We start from the raw sequence: 19,443 nt of genomic DNA, 5'->3' as shown, positions 1-19,443 counted from the left end.
AAAATGAAAGCAAAAATAGAAGCGATGAGACATCTTCTAAATAAGCAAAGCTGCTTTTACAGCATGCTGAATAACTGGAGTGTGGTAAACATACCACTGTTATAAATAACATCCAGCCTTTTGACATTATTCTTTAGTTAATTATTTCAAATTCTTTATAGGCATTAACAAAGCAAACCTGAGGGTCGACCTGCAAAGTGAAAACAATTACTCCCGTATATACAGGAGGAAAAATTAAGATATAAGGACAGAGAACAATCCTTCAAAGTTACAGTGGCACATTGTACAGAGAATTCAGGAAGTCTCATAGTGTAAGGCAAAAACCATCCTCTCATTCAGAAGAAACTGTTCACTAAATGACTGGTTTGTAGCATTTCCACACCATTTAATTTTACACAAAATGCATCCACGTTTTTAGATTTCACCATAACTAGTAAATGACCAATGCTCAAAGTTTTATACTGACAAGTAAGGCCCAAACAAACTCTTTTTAAATGGAAACTCTAATGATTTCTCCCTGCTGAGTCACTTTCTTGTTCTGCTTCAAGACCTAATCATAAACCCATTAAAAATTAACATTTTTTGTTAAAAATGCTAGAAACTGCCAATGGATCATAGACAGCACTTTGTCAGATTATAGATCAATAAACACCAGACCACAACAGTAATTAGTAAGTAATTGTTATCTCATTACCTTTGGGGTCTTCTTGGGCCAGCTGACCACAGGGACACCCGAAATGGCGAGATTTTGGTCATCATCAGCATGTTCCTTCAGTATATTCTGTTGGAAATGAAAAGGCCTTTATTAACCAGAGAAACAACTGGAGAGAGTGCAGAGGCCTACGGAAGACAACGCTCCACTCTGATGACAGACTGAGGAGATCTCTGCAAGTTACTTTTGCTTCCAAACTTCCAACTCACACTGAAACTCTCGCACCTGTCGTTAACATCCGAGATGTGAAACTTCTTGCAAAATGGAGCAAAATCATCCATCAGCCACCTCAGATGTTACAGACTTCTTTAATACTGGTGCATCCTAATCCAGTGTCTTACCACTATCACCTCTCTCTTTAAACTCCAGCTCACTAAATCCCAACCAAACCCACAACTGACACCTTCTCAGGTCTGCAAAAGGCCCAAGAATCCCCAGGGCTCTGCCACCGTGATTTCAGCAGTCACAGGGCATCAGGTGTGTAGTTTAGAGCAATCCTCAGATGCCTGAACATTCAGGTAAGCCAAGATACACACAGTGTGCTCTGTAACCTTTCATCTTTCTGCACGTGACAATCTGAGAGCACCGTCATTCCCGCAGCCCTTCCTTCCCCACTGATGGGCAGGCCAGAGCTGCTGGAATCCAGTCCCCTTTATGTGATCAGGTGAGGCACTGAGGTTCCTCAGTGTTCACTGGGAAAGGATCTGGCTCCAGACAGTGCAGTATTAAGGGAAAAAGGATTGGTCTGCCCTCCCTTCCACCCCCATCAAACCCTTTTGCTTTGCTGTGCTGTTCTAGAAATCTCGTGAGTGGGCTGCATTGGCTGACACAGCTCCCACTGTGAATCACTCCCATGACCAGTAACTCAACACAGAGGTGGTAAAACACTCTGTTTAAGTGTACTCAGTTGTGCAGCTGGGAACAGTCCATGCTCACTTCCCATGACTCCCTACGTGCTCACTAACTTAACTACACAGCTCTTCATTTGGTGGCTGAAAAAAAGAAGAAATGAAAACAGAAAGGAGGATTCTGCTGTGCTGCTGAAAACTGGAGCCCAAATCAGCACTAACAGGTTAAAGGCAAAGGAAAAAAATGCTCCAATAGAACAAACAAGAACTGCAGGTTGGAAATTACCTCAACAGAATATTTAGGAGATAACCCCAATGAAGTTCAACGGTGCTACTCCCAAGTACATGAAAAAAGCTTAATTAGCCAACAACAGGCACCAGGCTCTGTCAGTCCCCAGTGCAGAGCTCTAGTAATTAGAAATTTCACACACTATACAAAAAGAGCTTAAAATACAGTAATTGTTTTAATAGGAAGTGCACTTGAATTCATCTGTAATCATCCAGCTAAAGCCCGGGGTACGACGGCATGTTCCAGTCCCCAAGAGCCCGCGTTCGGATGAGTGTCCCTGGGGCTGGCTTTCTCCCTGGAGCTCAGACAACCTGTCACACTCAGCCCAATTCCCCAGCCTGTGCTTAAACGAGAGCTGTGTTCCTAATGAACGGCACAGCACCAGCACAGCACTGCTCCCCCAGACACAGCGCGCCAGGAGGGCTGTTCTGGACACCGGTTAGGCTGAAAGCAGCACCATCAGCAGCACCAAAATCAGCAGTACCAGTACAAGTCCAGGTTGTCGGTGCTGCGGCTGCACTCAGGGGTTTGCAAAGGTCAGGAGTAAAACCCAGCTTGCCCAACCCTGGTTTTGATGCAGAGCCTGTGATGTACCTGTTTTGTAATCTCATTGCAAAACCAAAAATCTCCAGAACAAGGCAGCGCTTGAGAGCCACATAAACAAAGGACAAATTAATTCCCTTTTGATTTTGCTACTCCTAGATTTGAAAGCCTGTAAGACAGAAATCCTTAGCGTTTCCACTGACGACTGTCAGAGACTCAGAGTTCAATAGAAAGCAGAGTATATTCCAAGAACTTGGCAAGGTAATGAAGGTTTCTTGTTATCATATGTATCACGTGAAAATATTATCCAAGGAGAAATGTAAAACTATGGCAGCTTATCATCTCAGGCAGCTGAAAACAACGGCTGTCTGCGCAGCAGAGCCACAGTTGCACTGACTGGAGCGTCAAGTGTCAGAGCACAACAGGCTGGAGGAGGCAGATTTTTGTTCACCTGCTTAAAAACAAGGGGAAAAAAAAGAAGATAAAGAAAAGCCATGGGGCTCCAGTTAGAGAAACAACATGATGCTCCTCCAGCACAAGGCAGCCCGATTCATTACACTTGAGGGCTGTGGTGACAACAGCAGGTATGGAGGAAAGAAGCTGATTAACTATGTAAGAATTCAGCTTAGCCATTAATTTCAAAAGCACAGCAAGGAACGATTCCCCTGAAATGCATTCAGTAGAGGGAGTTTTTTTCCTGTCATCAGAATGAGAAGGGGGTAAGATTTCTTGGCAAGAAAAAGTAAGAACATATTTCAGTAGATATCATCTGTCTTGCACAAGAATCTTCTCCTGCTGCCAAGGAGTTGCGGATATTTGACAAACTCTGTTCTTCAAACTGAGTTTCTTCTGCCCTAATGGACTTCCACAGGCCCTGCTGGAGAAGGGCGGCATTTTTGCTTTGAAGTGGGGAAGGTCTGTGGCGTTATTAGGAGGCAGATCTCACAATCCCGTTCCCCAACAAGCACAAAGGAATTCCCATCCTGCTGGCAACACACAGAAACGTTGTGTGCGGAAATCAGAGGCTGCACACGGGCAGGGATCCCTGGCAGGGTGTTTAGTGTGGGCTGCACACTGCCACGATCAAAGGTCTGCTCAGCCTTACCTGCCCTGTGATGTGGGGTGCAAACTACACCAAGGAGTACGATGGTTGCCTCTCCAGTCTCTTCTCCATGCCTAAGCCCACCCCAGCTGCATCTTTGATAGACTGAAATACTGGCTGGTAGCTAAATATGAAGTGGAGAAGCCACATGATGAAACTCTTCCAATCCCCCAGGCCACCATCTAAGTACAATTATCTCTCAGTGACTTTTTTTCCTGCCTCTCTTTCTCATCCTTCTCAAAAGTACCTCAGTAGGTACTTTTCTAACAGGTCACCTGAGATTTAATTTTTAATCTGGGAGCTGGAGTTGTTGCACTATTTATACTTCATTTCAGGGCACGAATATTTGGCAAACAAGGTGTGACTGAGGCTGCACGTGCCTCCAGCTGTAACAGCACTGAGGACAACGGCACCAGTGACCTCTGGCTGCTCACCCTGCCCACAGCTGCAGTGCCAGGCCCTCTGTCCTTCTGCAGCTGGGTCAGCTGAGCGCTCCCAGGGAGGGAATCTTCACCTTCCCCTCACACTCCTGCTCACACAGTGGCTCCACAGACACTTGGATACAGAGCGCTGCACCTCCTCGGCCGATCGCTCGGATGCATCAGCCGTGGAGTGAGCACTGCTTTGGGAACCTCTGTGGAGGCCTCTCAGAAGATCCTGAGGTGCCTAATGCAGGACTCAGGCGATGCAGCGCCAGCAGGGATTTAATTCCTCGTTTGAGCTGAGGGAAGGACTGACCTGCTCCCCAAGTCAGGCTGTTACTCTCTGCCCAGAAGGCTCCCTGGTGCTGCTGCACTCCATCGATCACGGTGATAAATGGGTTCTCAATCTGCAGAGGCAGCAGCTGGCACTTCTGGATTGCTGTGTCCCCACCAGACAGCTGCAGTTAGTTTGGAGCTCAGATGATGTGCAAGGAATTTACACAGGCTTAGTTTAGTTTTCAGTCTCCCTTCTCATAAGGAAAATAAATTACTTTCCTGCAAAAAAGTCTCCCCTACTTGACATTAAATAGCTGTAGTTGTATTTACCACTAAGAGCAGTAATCCAGTCACCCATCCTTTCCTATATTCTGGCTCAGCTGGCAAAGCATAGATTCTTTGTGAGCTACCCCGATTAGTTCTGTGAAACTTCACATCACTGAATAAAATGGTTTCCTTTCTCCAGCTTAACTACCCATATCCTGTTTTCTGAAAACATTAATTATCTTCCTGAAGCACAAAGACAGACTTGAATGTCATACAGAAAAGTTCCTGAGTGTATTTCATTAAGAAATAGAAGTGCTACAATAAACACAGATTTATTTTCTTCAGGAAGAAACTTGTTTAAGAGTTTCCAAGCAGACCGAGAGCTTTCAGACTTTGTCAGAGCATGTTCTTGCTATGCATTTGTTAAAAATAACTCTCAAATGGGTGCACTAAAAGGGTACTTTTAATAGGATGCATTATTAATACATCACATGCCCGAAAGTCGGGTTGCCCATGAAATAAACCTTGTGAGCACAGCCAAATACAGTCCCAGCATGGCTCATCTGCACAGCCACTGCAGGATTCCTACCTCCACTCAGTCCCACAGATGACTGATGCTCTGGATATTCATCAGGGTGAGGTAAAGGGGTCAGGCTTTTGCTCACTCCACGGCTGATGCTATCAGCAAAACCCCCTCGTTATTATCTGTACAGCTTGGAAAACTAGTAGCAAAGTAAGAGGGAACATGATTCAGTGGTCAAGGAGATGAATGCCATTCTGGAAAAATGGACTGTATTTCTTCCTCTGCCATTATGTCTCTGTGTGGCACAGGGCAAAATCTTTTAAATCAGGTTTCCACAGACAGTCATGAATCGTGTGTTCCTGCTCTTCCTCACGCCTGGCTTGGGATCTGGGTGCTAAAGATCAGCACTTCTCTACATAAACGTTAAGCAATTAAAGTTTCACTATAATTACACTTATCTTTTGCAGGTATCATTGTTAAATAACACTCACTTTTCTGAAAATCCCATCCCTGGCCTGTAAAGCCAGTAGCCAAAATTATGGTCGCTTTTATCCTAATCTCTTTGCACCCCAGTTCCCTCCCTGTGACAACAGCAGCTCATCCATTACCACGTGTGAAGCACGGGATGAGGATCCCTGGGAACCCCCATGTTCAGCTCAGGGGCTGCCTTAAATGTGGGCCAATACTGTAAAAAGATGGGTAAGAAAGTTCTTTCACCATTCTTTAGACACTGTTCAAGAAGATGTTTGAGTTAAGAAGGTTTTAGAAAGGTCTCGCTCTGACTAATCTGTCACAGACTCGCCAAACACACAGAGGTGATTCCAGGGAAAACAACTCTGCAGCATTCACGGTGTTTAGATGTGGTCATGGGCTCTTTAACCAGCAGGGAACCATCAATATCCAGATGCTGGGATACATCCTGATGGTTACAGTGTGCGCTGGCAAGGGGAGAAAGTTTAGAAGCAGGAAGTTATCAAAGGAGATGGAACATCAAGGCTGTAACTCTGCAAGATGCACAGAATAAACTGGCAGGTGCCCACTTACACCAGCTAAAGCACAGTATCACCCAAAAGGTGATATTATCACCCAATATCACCCAAAAGGTGATATGGGCCTTTTTTTAAATGTCCATTTGCAGTTCTCCGTTTCTGTAGTCAGTGACTCCACTGCTCCGGAGAGGAGTAAGAAAACAGATACTCCCACACGGAGCTTTAAACCAGACTCCCATATGGTACCTTGCTGTGCTCTAGGAAGATGTCTCAGCACACTGGAGTATGTCATCAAAAGAGGGAGCAGGAGCACACTGAACATCTGCACCAGTTATTATGTGTTCTATCCCTCCCTGGATTTCACTTAGTTTTAAATGAAAATTGGTCTGTGCATTGAGCTTGGAGAAGCAACACTACCACTCTTTCTGCTTCACCACAAACTCAGCTCCTGGTCTCGAAGCTTCATTTTGATTTCCTGTCAGAAGATGACCGATCCCAAAGCAAGCCAGTGAATCCACAGGCCACAACTTTGGGCATGTGTGTCCACTTTCACGTACAAAGTGGCTGAGCTGACAAGAAGGTAATTTCTGAGCTTCTGTGGCTTCCCAAAGTGAGTGCCATGTACCCCATTTCCAAGCTCCAAGACCATGGAATATGGTTTCACTGCATATGTTCAGCTTTCTCTAACTGGCTTTGAGCCTTTCTAAGCAGCTGTTACACTACTTGCACTAAAAAAGTACAAGCTCCCCATTTACCACATAAACATGTATTTTCCCCCTCAGATTGCATCTCACAGAGCATTTCTGTACAGAAGATATGTAGCTGAAGACCCCTACTGTACACAGACTAAAATGTAAAGAGAAGTTGTGTCACTAGTGAGCACTCCCTCCTCACACCATCTCCAAAAGCTGCATATTGTACCAGTGGAGAATAATTATCAACCTATAGAGGGCAATGGAGGAAAGGAAAATGAAAAAGGTGAAAGTAAAAAAAGGCAACAGGGAGTGTTAGACAATCATTCTTCTGCACTGCAATCAAGTATTTACATTGTGCATGTGTCAGCTAACGAGGTGTAAGCCAGGAAGACAGTAGACCAAAGAGGGCAGATTATGACTATAATGATAAACAGACTTTTTGAGGTATAATATTTACACATGGGACGCAACAAGTGCTGAACTACGAGCGGATTTAAACTTCTGGCCCCTGCTCTGACAGGCAGAAAGGACTGTCACTGAAATCAGGCTGCAAGCAGCCACCTCCCGAGCAGAGACGGCTTTGGGGAGAGCAATGATTTCCCTCTCCGTGGCACAGCAGCCTGACAGGAGCTGGTCACCAGCACCAGCTGCCACCCCTCTGAGGCAGAACTTTGCTTTCTGCTCTCCTGCTGACTCCTGTGCCCACAGAAGAGAGTTTGTGTGGCTCTGCAAGCCATGACACCCACCTTCATGTCCTCCAGGAGAGCCTGCGGGTCTTCGATGCCTTCCGGAACACACTTCTTGTTCTCTGGGAGAGATTCAAGCTTTTCCACCAGGGCTTTTAAACCCTTCAGTTCAAATTCTGTGAGGTGAGTCCATTTGGTTGAAACTTCCGTAGCTGGGGACCCCGTGGGTGTTTTGGGATAGTCCGTGGGGGTCGTTGACTTTACGCTGTCGTCTGACTCATTGGACAAAGTTCTTTTTAGGTACCTCATTACTGTGGCTTTTTGTTTCCTTCCTGCTGCCTCCTTCCCTTCCGAGTGCGTGCTGTTGGGTGAGGAGGAGCCATCCACCAAGGATTTGGAGTTCTTATCCAAGCTGTCATCCTTCTCCTCCTGGAGATGGGCATCGCAAGATTCTTCATCCATGTCTAACCACGAATCTGATGAATAGCTGTCTGTGCTGCGTTTTCTTTTTGCATCTGAAAGTTGGAAAAAGAATGCTGAGTTTTTACCCACTGTAACTCGCAGCTGAAACACTTCTGTACCACTGGGGCCAGGTGCTGCCTATTTCAAAGGGCACTGGAGAATGGTCTAGTGAGTATGTGACAGGAATGGGCTTTATTCAGCTGATTTTTATTTTTTTTTCTTGGGGGGGATGTGTTTGTTTGTCTGTTTTAATGCTGGTTTTCATTAACATCTACTCAGTTCAAATGACTGGGAAACATTTAGGGAAAAATTATGCTTTCTTCAAAGCTTCAGTCCTCTATGCCTTCAATTAAGAGTAGGCAGAGCTCTTAAGTCACACACAATTAATTTTCCCACAAATCCGAAAGAGACCAGATTCGGCAGCTTTGCAGCTTTAAGAGGAGAGTGAGCACAGAAGGAGGAGGGGGAAATGATGGGAGAGAGCACGTTAAAAGGCTGTACATCATCATTCTTCCAGGAACCCTGCACAGCACAAAATCAACTCCTCAATACTCTTCCTCTCTGCAAGCAACTAACTGTTGATAAAACAAGAACCCCCCAGTTGTTAGTGCATGAATACTCATTGCTCTTCTGAGACAGGGTTTCAATTGCGCTTATTTTACAGACAACGAGACAAAACACACTAAGACTGTCACAATTACGTGCCACTGGTTTTCTTAACGCCATCCCTGATACACTGTAGGTACTTCCCAGGAAAATTTAAAGGCAAGTTTCTGAGTCTAAAGTACTATTAATCTTAATTTCCCCCTAAGAATCCCAATTGTTACCCAACTCTGTGTAATCAAGCAGTGAAAGCAATGTAAGAAACTCATGGCCACAGTTCCCTCAAGCACACATCTTTTCTTATTTATTAGGCACAATTTCCTCCACTAAGCGAACAACACTGAATGCAGGCTAGCAACAGCAGGAATTTCTGTGGAAAATACAGTTAACACTGGCAACACCCAGTTAAACCAACGTGAATTTTATTGCTGGCTGAAATGGGTACGAGATCAAGCTGCAAACGAAAACACTCTGCGAAGGAAACAGAAGTCACACAGAAAGAGTGAGAGAACAATTAATGAAAAGTTCCTTTCACAGCTTCCACGCTCTGCAGTGCAGTAGCTTTGGATTAGGGCAATGTGAATCACGCTTAAGGAAGGATTAACTGGACATTAACGAGAAAGCTCAGCATCCGGTAGTTTAACAGGGAGGTTCAAAACAAATGCTGGAGCCCAGTTCCGAGCTGGAAGTTCTCTGATCGCAGAGAACTCCTTGTCTCGTGCAGAGTCGGTACCATCACGTTACAAAACATACACGTTATTAGTCAAGTGGGTAGCAGGGATGCAACAGGCAGGGTGTCTGAGGGCAGTTTGCCCAGCCTGCCTGGCTGCTCAGCTCTGCAGCTGCAAATAAGGACCCTGCAAGGCCAGGTCAGCTCCGTGTGTTGCTGCCTCAGAGATCCGAGCTGGCCACTTCACATTTGCATTTTTCCTCAGAACCAAAACGGCCACAAAATGACTCCTGAAAGGCAAGTTTAAGCTGAAATGGCAGCCACAGAAAAGCCCAGCTACCAGCAAGGCTGACTGCAGCCTAATCCAGCTCCATCCACAGGGCAGGGGAACTTCCTCCCTGCCACCCTCCAAAAGAGCCTCCTCGTGAAGTACAGAACAGATTATTTTGTGTGCCGAGGTGGTGGCATCAACACTCCAAAGCAGCTCCTCCTCTCTGCTCTGTGCTAATACACCCCCGTGCTTCTCTTAGAAAAATAAACAGGATTAGAAAATATCTTAACCAGAACATTTAAAACCCACTCTGTTATCCAACTTTTATTTCACACTGTTTTTTCCTTTGTCCACAGTAGCAAGCACACGGACCCACCTCAAAGGCTACATAATCAGCTTATGTCATTCTCCCATTTTACAACTGAGGAAACAGATGCTTGGGAGAAAGCACGATTTGCTCATTGTCACACATCAAATCTAGGGAAAAACCAGGAATCAGAATCCAGGCTCTCGGATCCAGGGCTGGAGCCCCTTCTCTAAGCCACACTGCCTTGGTGAGCTGTTTTACAACTGACTGAAGCACAAAGCCCAGCCTAGACAGAAGAAAATGCCATGATCTGGCACCAAACAGAAGAGGGTGAAAGCAGATACACAAACCCTCTGCTACCAGGACAGTGTCATTAACAGAAATTGGTATAAATCTGCACAAAGAAAATCATGTTTCTGTCCTCCTGTGCTGTGGCTCTGCTGAACAGGAACTAATGGCTGTAACTGGGGCAAATCAGGAGCATAAATAAGGCCTAAAGAAAGCGAGGGAGATCACGTTATGGAGGTGTGAATAATTTACTCCAAGCAATGCTCTGGCGCTACGAGAAAACGGCTTTCAAGAGAGATCTCCACTTTTTGTCTCTTGCTCTAATCTGTGGAAACAAAAGGCAGGAGAGGAGGGAACACCAAGGCATACTGGGGGCCTATTCCCATGAGAAGCAAGCCCACGGAGGGGGGCCTGCAATTCCATCCTGCCAGCTGCCACCACTTCCCTGCCACCGGCTGTCTGCACGAGGCAGCCCTGCTGTGCCAGCTACACCTGGGGATGGGCACACAGACCACTGCAATCCAGCCCCAGAACGAGCCAGTGCCCTGCTCTCTGCCAGCCTGGCAGCTACCTGATGCCTTGGCTGATTTCACCTCTGGGGACAGGGCTTGCTGTTAACCTGGAGTGTACCAGGCTATTCTGGAGCACCAGGGGATTACAGTGCTGGTGCACCAGCAGATTAAGAGCAGGCTGCTTTCAAAGCACAACTGTCTGCTACTGCTGCTAATCTGGGAAAAAAAAAAAAAAAAAAAGGCACCAAGGGAATCAATAATGGAAGGAGAACTTCAAGGTGAGGGAGATTCAATTTTGTGTTTTCAAGTGTTTTGTTGTAATGTAACATGCCACGATTTTTATTTATTCATTTCAATGAAAACACTGTCTGACAGAGTTACTGTGCTGTGAGCTGGGGCCCTGCATAAGCATGATCTGCATTTACTTTGTTGAGAAGTGTATTTTAAGCACTGTATTACCAGGGCTCCACTGACTTGGAGGTTTTTGGCTTATCAAGTCCCTCCTGTGAAGCTCAGCTGTGATTTCTTCTTCTGAGTAATGTAAATGCTCCAGCCAGTACCAGTTCAGAACCCCAGTTTCCGAGGGGTTATCCAGTCTGGGCTCCCACGTACCTTAGTGCAAAAAGACCTTCACCCCCTTCATCTCAAAGCAAATAAACCCAGCTCATACAAACCAGTCAGTGACCTGGCTCAGTGAAGAGGAGGAGCAGCACAGGCTTGACCACAGGACAGAGAGTTAGAAATACCTTTTTTTTTCTACAGCAGTTCACTTCCCTCTGGTTCTGGGCAAATCACTTAACTCTCCCCACAGTTATCCACTTGTACAAGAAGAATAATTATACACAGTTTCTTTCCTTGCTGAAAAACAACTTGCTGTATTACATCACTTAAAAGAAAGGGATGGGGGTGAGGTATAATTATGAAATCTTTCTGAACTCTTTAGAACAGTCCAGTGTGCAATATCTACCCTGCCATTCCCAGCTCCAATCCCTGACACTGTGACTTGGGAGCAGCAGTTGCTATCAGTCTGCTAAAGACAGCAATGACATTTTCATTAGCAGAAAAAACCCTGAGCATACTGGAAATGTATCACTGCATGGAGCACCCCACACAGGAATCACTCAGTGTACTCTAGTACCTGTCTATCATAAGCAAATCTATTCTATCCCCTGAGAAGAGTAAGGGGGAAAAAAAAAAAAAGACATGGCTCCTTCACTGTGCCAGAGGGCATATTTTCTATATCCATCAGGCTTAATATACAGTTAGAGGCACCCTGTTAAAATTTTAGCAATGGGAATCTTAAAAGCTGCAGGCTACAGAGAAATCATGTCTCTGATAGCCCAGGATCTTCTCCCAATTACTCTTTGTCAGCTCACTCTCAAGATCTGTATCTCACTGAAGGTCAATTGTGGTTGAAAACATCCAGCACAGACTCATTCATGATAAGAGTAAAAATAATGAAGACATATCCACCCCGAAACAGCGCATGTTCAAAACCCAAATAGGGTCCCTTCTGATTTCAGCTGGCAGGACAAATGTCACAGTTGAGAGGGACAAGGGAAAGAAAAAAGAGAGAGAGATGGTGTGTTTTTGCAGCAGCCTGTGATTGCTGTCATGTCGACATTCCCCTGAGTGTTTGCCCTTCTGGGAGAGATCTGAAAAAGAACAGCCTCACACACTAACTAGGAGGACACGGCCTGAAAATTCATCCTGGGCCTGGAGAATGGGGAAGGAAGCCACGGCCATTGTCCTCCAGCTCATTTACAGTTGGACTTACATTTTTATTTAGGGAGTGGGAAGAGTCAGGGTTTCAGCCCTGCCTCCACAGAGGTGGGGTTTTTTTTTACCCCGTCTGAAGTTTTGTGAGTGGAGACATTTAGAAACCAGAAACACAGAGAGCAATATAAACTGCTACAGTAGCTTACAAATATAGGGACAGAGGTATCACAGCACAATCACAGCAACACATTTTCATGAGTAGGCAACGAATTGGAAGAGTCACTCTGAATTCACCAACCTTCACGTCAAAGCAAATTAATGCTCTGCAATAAAAACACAGTAGGAAAGGTCTAAAGATATCCTTACAACGCAGCTGCTGATGAACTCGGCTTTCTGTGTTCTCCAAAGATGTTCTTTATCAACATAGTGATTTTTTTTTTAAGCAGGAGAAGAGAATCTCTACCAATTCTATGCAAACTAGTCCCTGGTGAATCCCAGAGACCATGGGCAGCATCCCTGCACTCTGCTCCATGTCCTCCTCAACTCATCATCAGCTGCTCAGCTTCTGAGATCCAGAAGCTACACGAGAAAAGAAAGCAGCACAACTCAAGGGTGAAAAATAGCCACTTCTAGCACCCAAAAGGAAAGGTAGAAAGTGGACATTTAGACCAAATTGTGTCAAGGAAATTATTTTTACGAAGTAGGAGAAACATTAAGACCATCAAGGGAAATTTCTGAAAATGAATACAAGGATGTGAAGAATTTTTTTTCTTAAAGCAAGAGGGACAGAAGACAATTAAATCTACTGAGAGGTTTGAGGGAAGTTAAGTATTTTGCTTCATTACTCTTTAAGGAGAATAATGGGAAATTCTTCATCAAGGGATACTCCCTCACGGGAAATCAAGAAATTGCTTGCAGATAGAGAAGTCCCTAAGGAAGAGACAATTTAAGGACCTTAACAGCTCTGAAGAAAAGCTTAAAAACAAAGAGGCAGGGTTTGGAACACTGACCTCATTTGGATATCCTATCCCTCAGCAGGTGAATATTAAGATACAGACACCACAGAACAAACCAGTTTAACTCAAGGATTACAGTTCATAGAGATTTATTTGAGTCAAGAGCCTGGACACAGACCAGTTAAAAGACAAGCAGGTATTGAAAACAGTATTACTCATGCAGAACAAAGCAGTGCAGCTTTGTGGAAGGTAAATAATATACCTTTACTCCTTTGAATATGACAAATGCCAAAGTGAAAGATCCAGTAGATACATTAGATCTGGTCACAACCTCAGTTAAATAATTATTTTAAGGTTAAGATTCTTCCAAGAAATAAAAAGAACCCAAGTTTCTGACAAAACAAAGGTATTCATCTGTCTGTCCTGGAGAGAAAGGCCCTGGATGTCAGTGCCAGAGATTTTACCAGGACTCTTTGGTCATGCAGAACAATCCTGTTCCCTCTAGACATTGGACCTCTATAGTTCCAGATGAGCTTTTATAGGATTGGAATATCTCTCAGCTACTGACTGGACTGAGGCACATTTCGAGGGGATCACCAAACCATTATCAGTAATTACAGAGCTGAAACTCAGGCTGGTGATTCAGCTGGAAAAGGTCCCATCTCAATATCCTGAACCATCCACTCTCCACATCCCGTTTGTTCTGAAATTACACCTCACTGATCTGGCACCCCTGCCCTGCCTGCAGGACTGGCCTCTTTTCGTGCCAGTGCTTCAGACAACAGGAGATTGTTCCTTGTGTTCCAATGAATGCAGTTATCAGAGTTTTGTCACTGCTTTAGGTGATCCAAAGGGCTAATTCCTCCTTTCCTCTAAGATGATCTTATGAGAAAAATTCCTCCACACAGAGTTGCTGCCTAACTAACCCTTCTTGAGCAAGGTCTCACAGAGTTAAATGTGAAGCACCCAAATTCCCAGTGACCTCAAGAAATTTCCCTGGCCTATCCACACAAACTATTAAGCTTCCTCTAGTTATTCTTGGTCAGTAAAACTCACTGGAGGGTGACATCTGCCCATAACTTCTTCAGTCCCTTCTACCAAGAATTATGCTCATAAGTGAACATTTCCCTCCTCTGCCCAGTGCTCAGGGCAGTGCCAACCATGCCAGGTTCACTCCAAGTGACACCTCAGGGAGCAGGAGGCACAGAAATACTTCAGTCCTCCTCCACACTTAACACATATCAGTTAAGATTTAGCTGGTGCTTGTGCTATTTTCAGCTATTCTGTGCTTAAAAGCGGGGAGGCAGCATGGCCCACGGCCTTGTTCCACAGAAGGGAGGAAAAAGAGGGCAGTTCAGCAAGGCAGCAACTGGAATTGTCACACATTGATGCAAAGCTCACATCAGTGCCAAGGTAATGCCCTCCTGCTTCAGGCACATCTATCTGTCTCTGCTCTGGTCCCTTTTCAGGTCTTGTTGTAAAGGTTTCTTCGACCTCCCTGCACTGGGGTTATAGATCATGGAGATTTGTGCAGGTGTTTTCTGGGGTTTGTTATTCTGCAGAACTAGAAGTCAGTCACCAGAGAGAATTACAGTAGAGTTCAAGGAAAAGAGAGGAGAAAGAAGGCAGGTTTAGTGACCACAACACATTCTGTAGAGGAGACACTCTATAAAAGGACTAAATATCCACCCCACCAGAGCACATTTGCAATACACACATTTCTGGCTACTGAGCTACTGTGCCAAACATGGCAGTAAATCCTCAACTGTTTGGCAGATCATCTCAACACAAACATTACTGAAACCAAGGAACAAACGCATCCAAAAACTATTTTTCTAGGATCCGCTTGCTAAGGGAATGCTTAACTAATCTGATTCCAAGTAGGCTGGTACTTCCTGGAAAGGCTTGAAGAGTCAAAAATCTTCCTCACCCCAAAATAAAAGCAGCAGTTCATCAGAATTACTACAGTTCCCCAGTTCAGTTTATAATCTGCTTTGCAGAAACCAAAGCAGCAACTAGCCCGAGGTGGCAGCACCAGTGGTGAATATGCACTCAAAGGATTCACTCACCAATTAACATTGATTCTTTCTGGTACTCTTTGCTGAGGTGGCAGCGCTGGGTCACACAGGACACGTATCTCTCCAGAACATACCAGCACATTTCATAGTAGAAAGGATACCGGAATTTGGCGTGCACCTGCAAGCAAGAGCAACACTGTCAGCCCGTGGGGAAGGGAGAGAAGTTTGCAGCACAAGAGAGCCAGTCCATCATTGCCATCGTGTTATCAAGAGCACAAACAGTGTGCAGGAGGGGGAGGGGAGAGGGTGGGAGCAGGGAGCTGAATGCCTCCAGCATACGGAATGAGGAGCGAGCCTGCCTGCCTGCCATGACAGCATCATTTCTTGGTTCACTAATTTGTATCCTCTTGGGGTGGTGGGAGAGGAGAGGGTTTGTGTTCTTGTGAAATCAGGAGGCTGATGGATGGCCCCTACGGAATTATTTACCTGCTGTATAAACATAGGGTGGTCACATACAGATGTTAGTCACTAAAACTCAAAGTAAAGGCGGGGGGTTCCATCCCCTGAACACTAGCACAGGATTCTTATCAAAATGGCAACATTACCTAAATGAGTCAAGCAGGAAATACCTCTTTTGCAATTGTGGTCATCACAACAATTCGATTAAACAAATGAACACATCAATTCTTGATTATTGATAACTGTACAATGTAGTAAAAATCCCTTATGTGGTTCACACTGAGTATTTTGATAACAAGTTAGGTTTTGCCACAAACAGAATAAGGAGAGAAAAGCAGGATTTTGACAAAAGATCCTGTCAAGATGTGCACTGTTTCTTACATCTCAGACCTGTTGTACTCACACAAAAAGCTTATTTCTCCAACACTAGGTATTTGTGAGAGTATTGCAGATTGTAAAGAAAACAAAGTGGGTTTCCTACTTTTCCAACATAGTTTTCTATCTGTGGGAGGTCACTGTACCAAAGAAGCATCTGGGAAGCTCCTAAAATGCAGGACAGATGAGTGTTTTTCTTGTGATTTGTTAAAAATGGATGCCACGCATCCTGCATGCACTTGTACTTACACTGTACACCTCTTTCCCCTGGTGGCACAGAAATCTGCATTTTGCAGGCTCACATGCATGCACTGCCCTGGGATTACAGGAGCTGCTTTAAAACATTCTCTGCACGTTCACTCTGCCCTAGCCCAGAGCTGTGCAGCCACCTTTAGTGAAAACCTGGACTGCACCAGAAAGGAGCATTACCTTAGAAAAAAACAAAGCAAACCCAAAACACCACTCCACCCCAGAACACCCAAAAGCCTAAAGTCTAAAAAGAACCACAGAAGTTCAGATTCAGCCCTGTCCAAACATCTGTGTGGTGATCAAAGCATCCACCTGAGCAGATCAATGACTTACTGGAATGCCCATATTTGAAAGCTGTGCCCGAGGTGGACAGCCAAAGAACTTGCCTCTGCCCACAGGAAGTACAAACACTTTTAGCAGTGTAACAGGGGGAAAATATGCTGTACTGTCCCACTAAATGTATCACAGTGTAGGATTTAAATACTCCATGGCAATTCCCAAAAGTTAAGATCTTTTCAATTCAACACAAACACAGCTGGCAAGCCTGTGTGTGTTGCTATGGATCATGCATCCAGCAACGCTGCACCTTTCCAAATGCTTCCCTGCGCTGTTTGGTACAAATCACACACACAAAAAAAAAAAAGAAGGAAAAAAAAATCCCCAAACAACCACCAACAACCCCCTAAATGTGAGAACATTTAACCCCAGGGCCTTTTTGCATGGGGGAAAATTTTTTCCTTTGGTTTAGTTACTTGTCATAAAGAAGAGATCAAGTCACTTATCACTATTAGGGAACACAGGGGAAATTAGCCATGCTAAAATATATGCTAATAAAGGAACTCAAATTTTTCCAAGAGAGCACTGCAGGAAACAAAATTTGCAAAGAATTGACTTACAAACAGGAAGCCGCCTTCCACCCCTCAGCCTTCAAAAGGTTTTCAGCCACATGCCTGGGAATATTAAAGACATCATTGCTCAACATTTGTTGACAAGATTCTGAGCTTCACCAAATTTAGTTGTTACCAATGTTAATTCAATGTGAAAGACAAGGCAGTAATGCATGCAGTGCTCCCATTATGTATATCAATCTTTAATATTCAATTTGAGTTCCTAATTGCCTCGCTATCAATGTTCCAACCCACAGCAAATCCCTCCATGCCTCTGGAATCCACGGGCTGCCCGAGAAGGCTCTGCTTTTACCAACCTTCAGAAGGAAGAGCTTCTGCAGAGAGAGAGGTGCTGGTGCAAAGATCTACAGGGCCTTCTGCCAGTAAAGCAACTTTTACAGTGCTTTAAAAACTTTTAAGGTTTGCCTTATGGAAGAGTATAGAGGAGTGTGCTCTCTATGATATTCTTGGACATTTATTAATTATAATGGATGTGAACTGCATTATGTGCATGTCCATCCTCTTTCCATTGTACATTGATACTCGAATGAATCCTTATGGGGAGGGGGGGAGGAATAAAAGAAAGAAGGAAGAAATTAAAAATGTTCTGTGATGAGTTTGAAGTGTAATATCTGATACAGACACTGCCAGAGGACTAAATTCCCCACCAGCAGGGAAATACACTGGATCATCTAATAGGCATTTCCAGCTCTAACTTCTGTGATTAATAATTTACAATCCACTGAAAAAAAAAAAATTAATTATTCCTGTACAGCAAGAAAAAATCCTCCCTGGAATATGATCCATTTCTTCAGTTCAAAGCGAAATTATTTTAGAGACTTATATCCTCCTCCAAAACCAAAACAAAAAATCCTAAGCAAGAAAGACACAGGCTTTCCTGAAGGAAGTATTAGTCTCTTCCACAATGCCCATTAAAATCATTACAAACTCCACTTGTGTTTAATCAATCTAATCACAATATTGAAGCACAGTTTATGATTATTTACGAAACTATGAATCCATCCACTCGAAATGTTGTTATCTTCCATGCCAGGAATCACAACGAACAGCAAACACCCTCATCTGTGAGTGACCACCTTACGTATGTATTTGGAGTGCCCTTGTCCCTGCTCATGTTCCAATATTTGAAGGCAGTTAAATTTAGAGGAGCTGGGAGGAAGTTTGACACATTCCTCCTCTTCAGTACCACGGAGCTGTATCCCCCCTGTGCTGAAGGACGAACCCCTGCTCTGCGCTTCCTCAAGCTGGGCTTGCAGAGCTGAACAGCTTGGCCTGTTTGACTGCCTGTTAATTGGCCTCCAGGAAAGCCAGGCTGCAAAATGAGAGTCTCCACGAACTGTAAGGCTGGAGAATATTTGTTTACCTCAACTGCACATTAGGAGCTGTTTCCGACAACAGACACGTTTTTTATTACTCCTTAAAACTATTTTTAAATGGCTACAAGCCTCTTAAAAAGTCTCCCAGGGGTATGAGGAATTAAGCTAGAATAAGCATGACAAGTATATAAACTAAGCAATTTTATCAGGCTGTAAATCAGCATTACCATTTCAACCATGTATTTATTCTTGTCTGAGCCGCTAAGACAATAACTACACCTAGCATAAAAATTACTTTGAATATCAGCAATCAGAGATGATTAAGCATTACACAGCAGGTTTAAACACAGCGAAACCTCCATAAAATTGCTCTGTGCAAAACGAAGAGGGGAAGCACACCTGTATTACACTTTGATTTGAGTGTGGCAAATTACTTTGTCAATCACATCATGTAATTTACTTCTGTGCTATACACAATGGAAAGATCAATACTGATGAGAAACTCATTTGCAGAACGTTCACACTGGCAAATTCGTGTGAGCTGCGTGGTACTGAGTCTGCCAGAGCAGCCAGTGGCTGAATGGAATTATTTCAACAAAGAAATGACAAAATTTGATTGGCAAAGCAAATAATGTAGTACAAACCAGAATCCTGTTTTGAAACCCCCTCAAGATTCCTGCATGACATTTTTTTTGGGGGGTGGCAGAAGGGTGTTATTATTTCTAAATAACAGTATTGATTTTCCCCTCTTTTATCAAACTTCTGTTTGCCTTAGATGAACAGCTGCTATTTTGTTTCTGTCCAGAAATTCTTGCTATTCTTCAGCTGTTGACACAGCTCAGTTATTATACACCTGCCTATGAACACAAGTTTTTGAGCACAGGTACAGGCTGTGTGTAACGTGTTGCCAGCACACATCAACACCCAAGTGCTGACATTGCTTCTGTGAAGTCATGGAACCTCTGGGCTTTTGGCTTT

The 19,443-nt window shown here is 44.2% G+C and overlaps 1 protein-coding gene across 1 annotated transcript in view; it reads right to left on the bottom strand.

Annotated features, from left to right (window-relative positions):
* KDM2B (lysine demethylase 2B) overlaps positions 1–19,443 on the bottom strand; it is a 108,810-nt gene that overhangs the window by 38,695 nt on the left and 50,672 nt on the right. Inside the window, 3 exon segments of the mRNA XM_050318176.1 lie at positions 695–781; positions 7,413–7,867; positions 15,210–15,336. Coding sequence (XP_050174133.1) covers positions 695–781; positions 7,413–7,867; positions 15,210–15,336 — 669 coding nt within the window.

Source organism: Myiozetetes cayanensis, unplaced genomic scaffold (assembly GCF_022539395.1).
Source record: "Myiozetetes cayanensis isolate MyiCay16 unplaced genomic scaffold, myiCay2020 scf21, whole genome shotgun sequence".
Taxonomy (NCBI): domain Eukaryota; kingdom Metazoa; phylum Chordata; class Aves; order Passeriformes; family Tyrannidae; genus Myiozetetes; species Myiozetetes cayanensis.
This window is presented reverse-complemented; position numbering and strand designations above follow the sequence as displayed.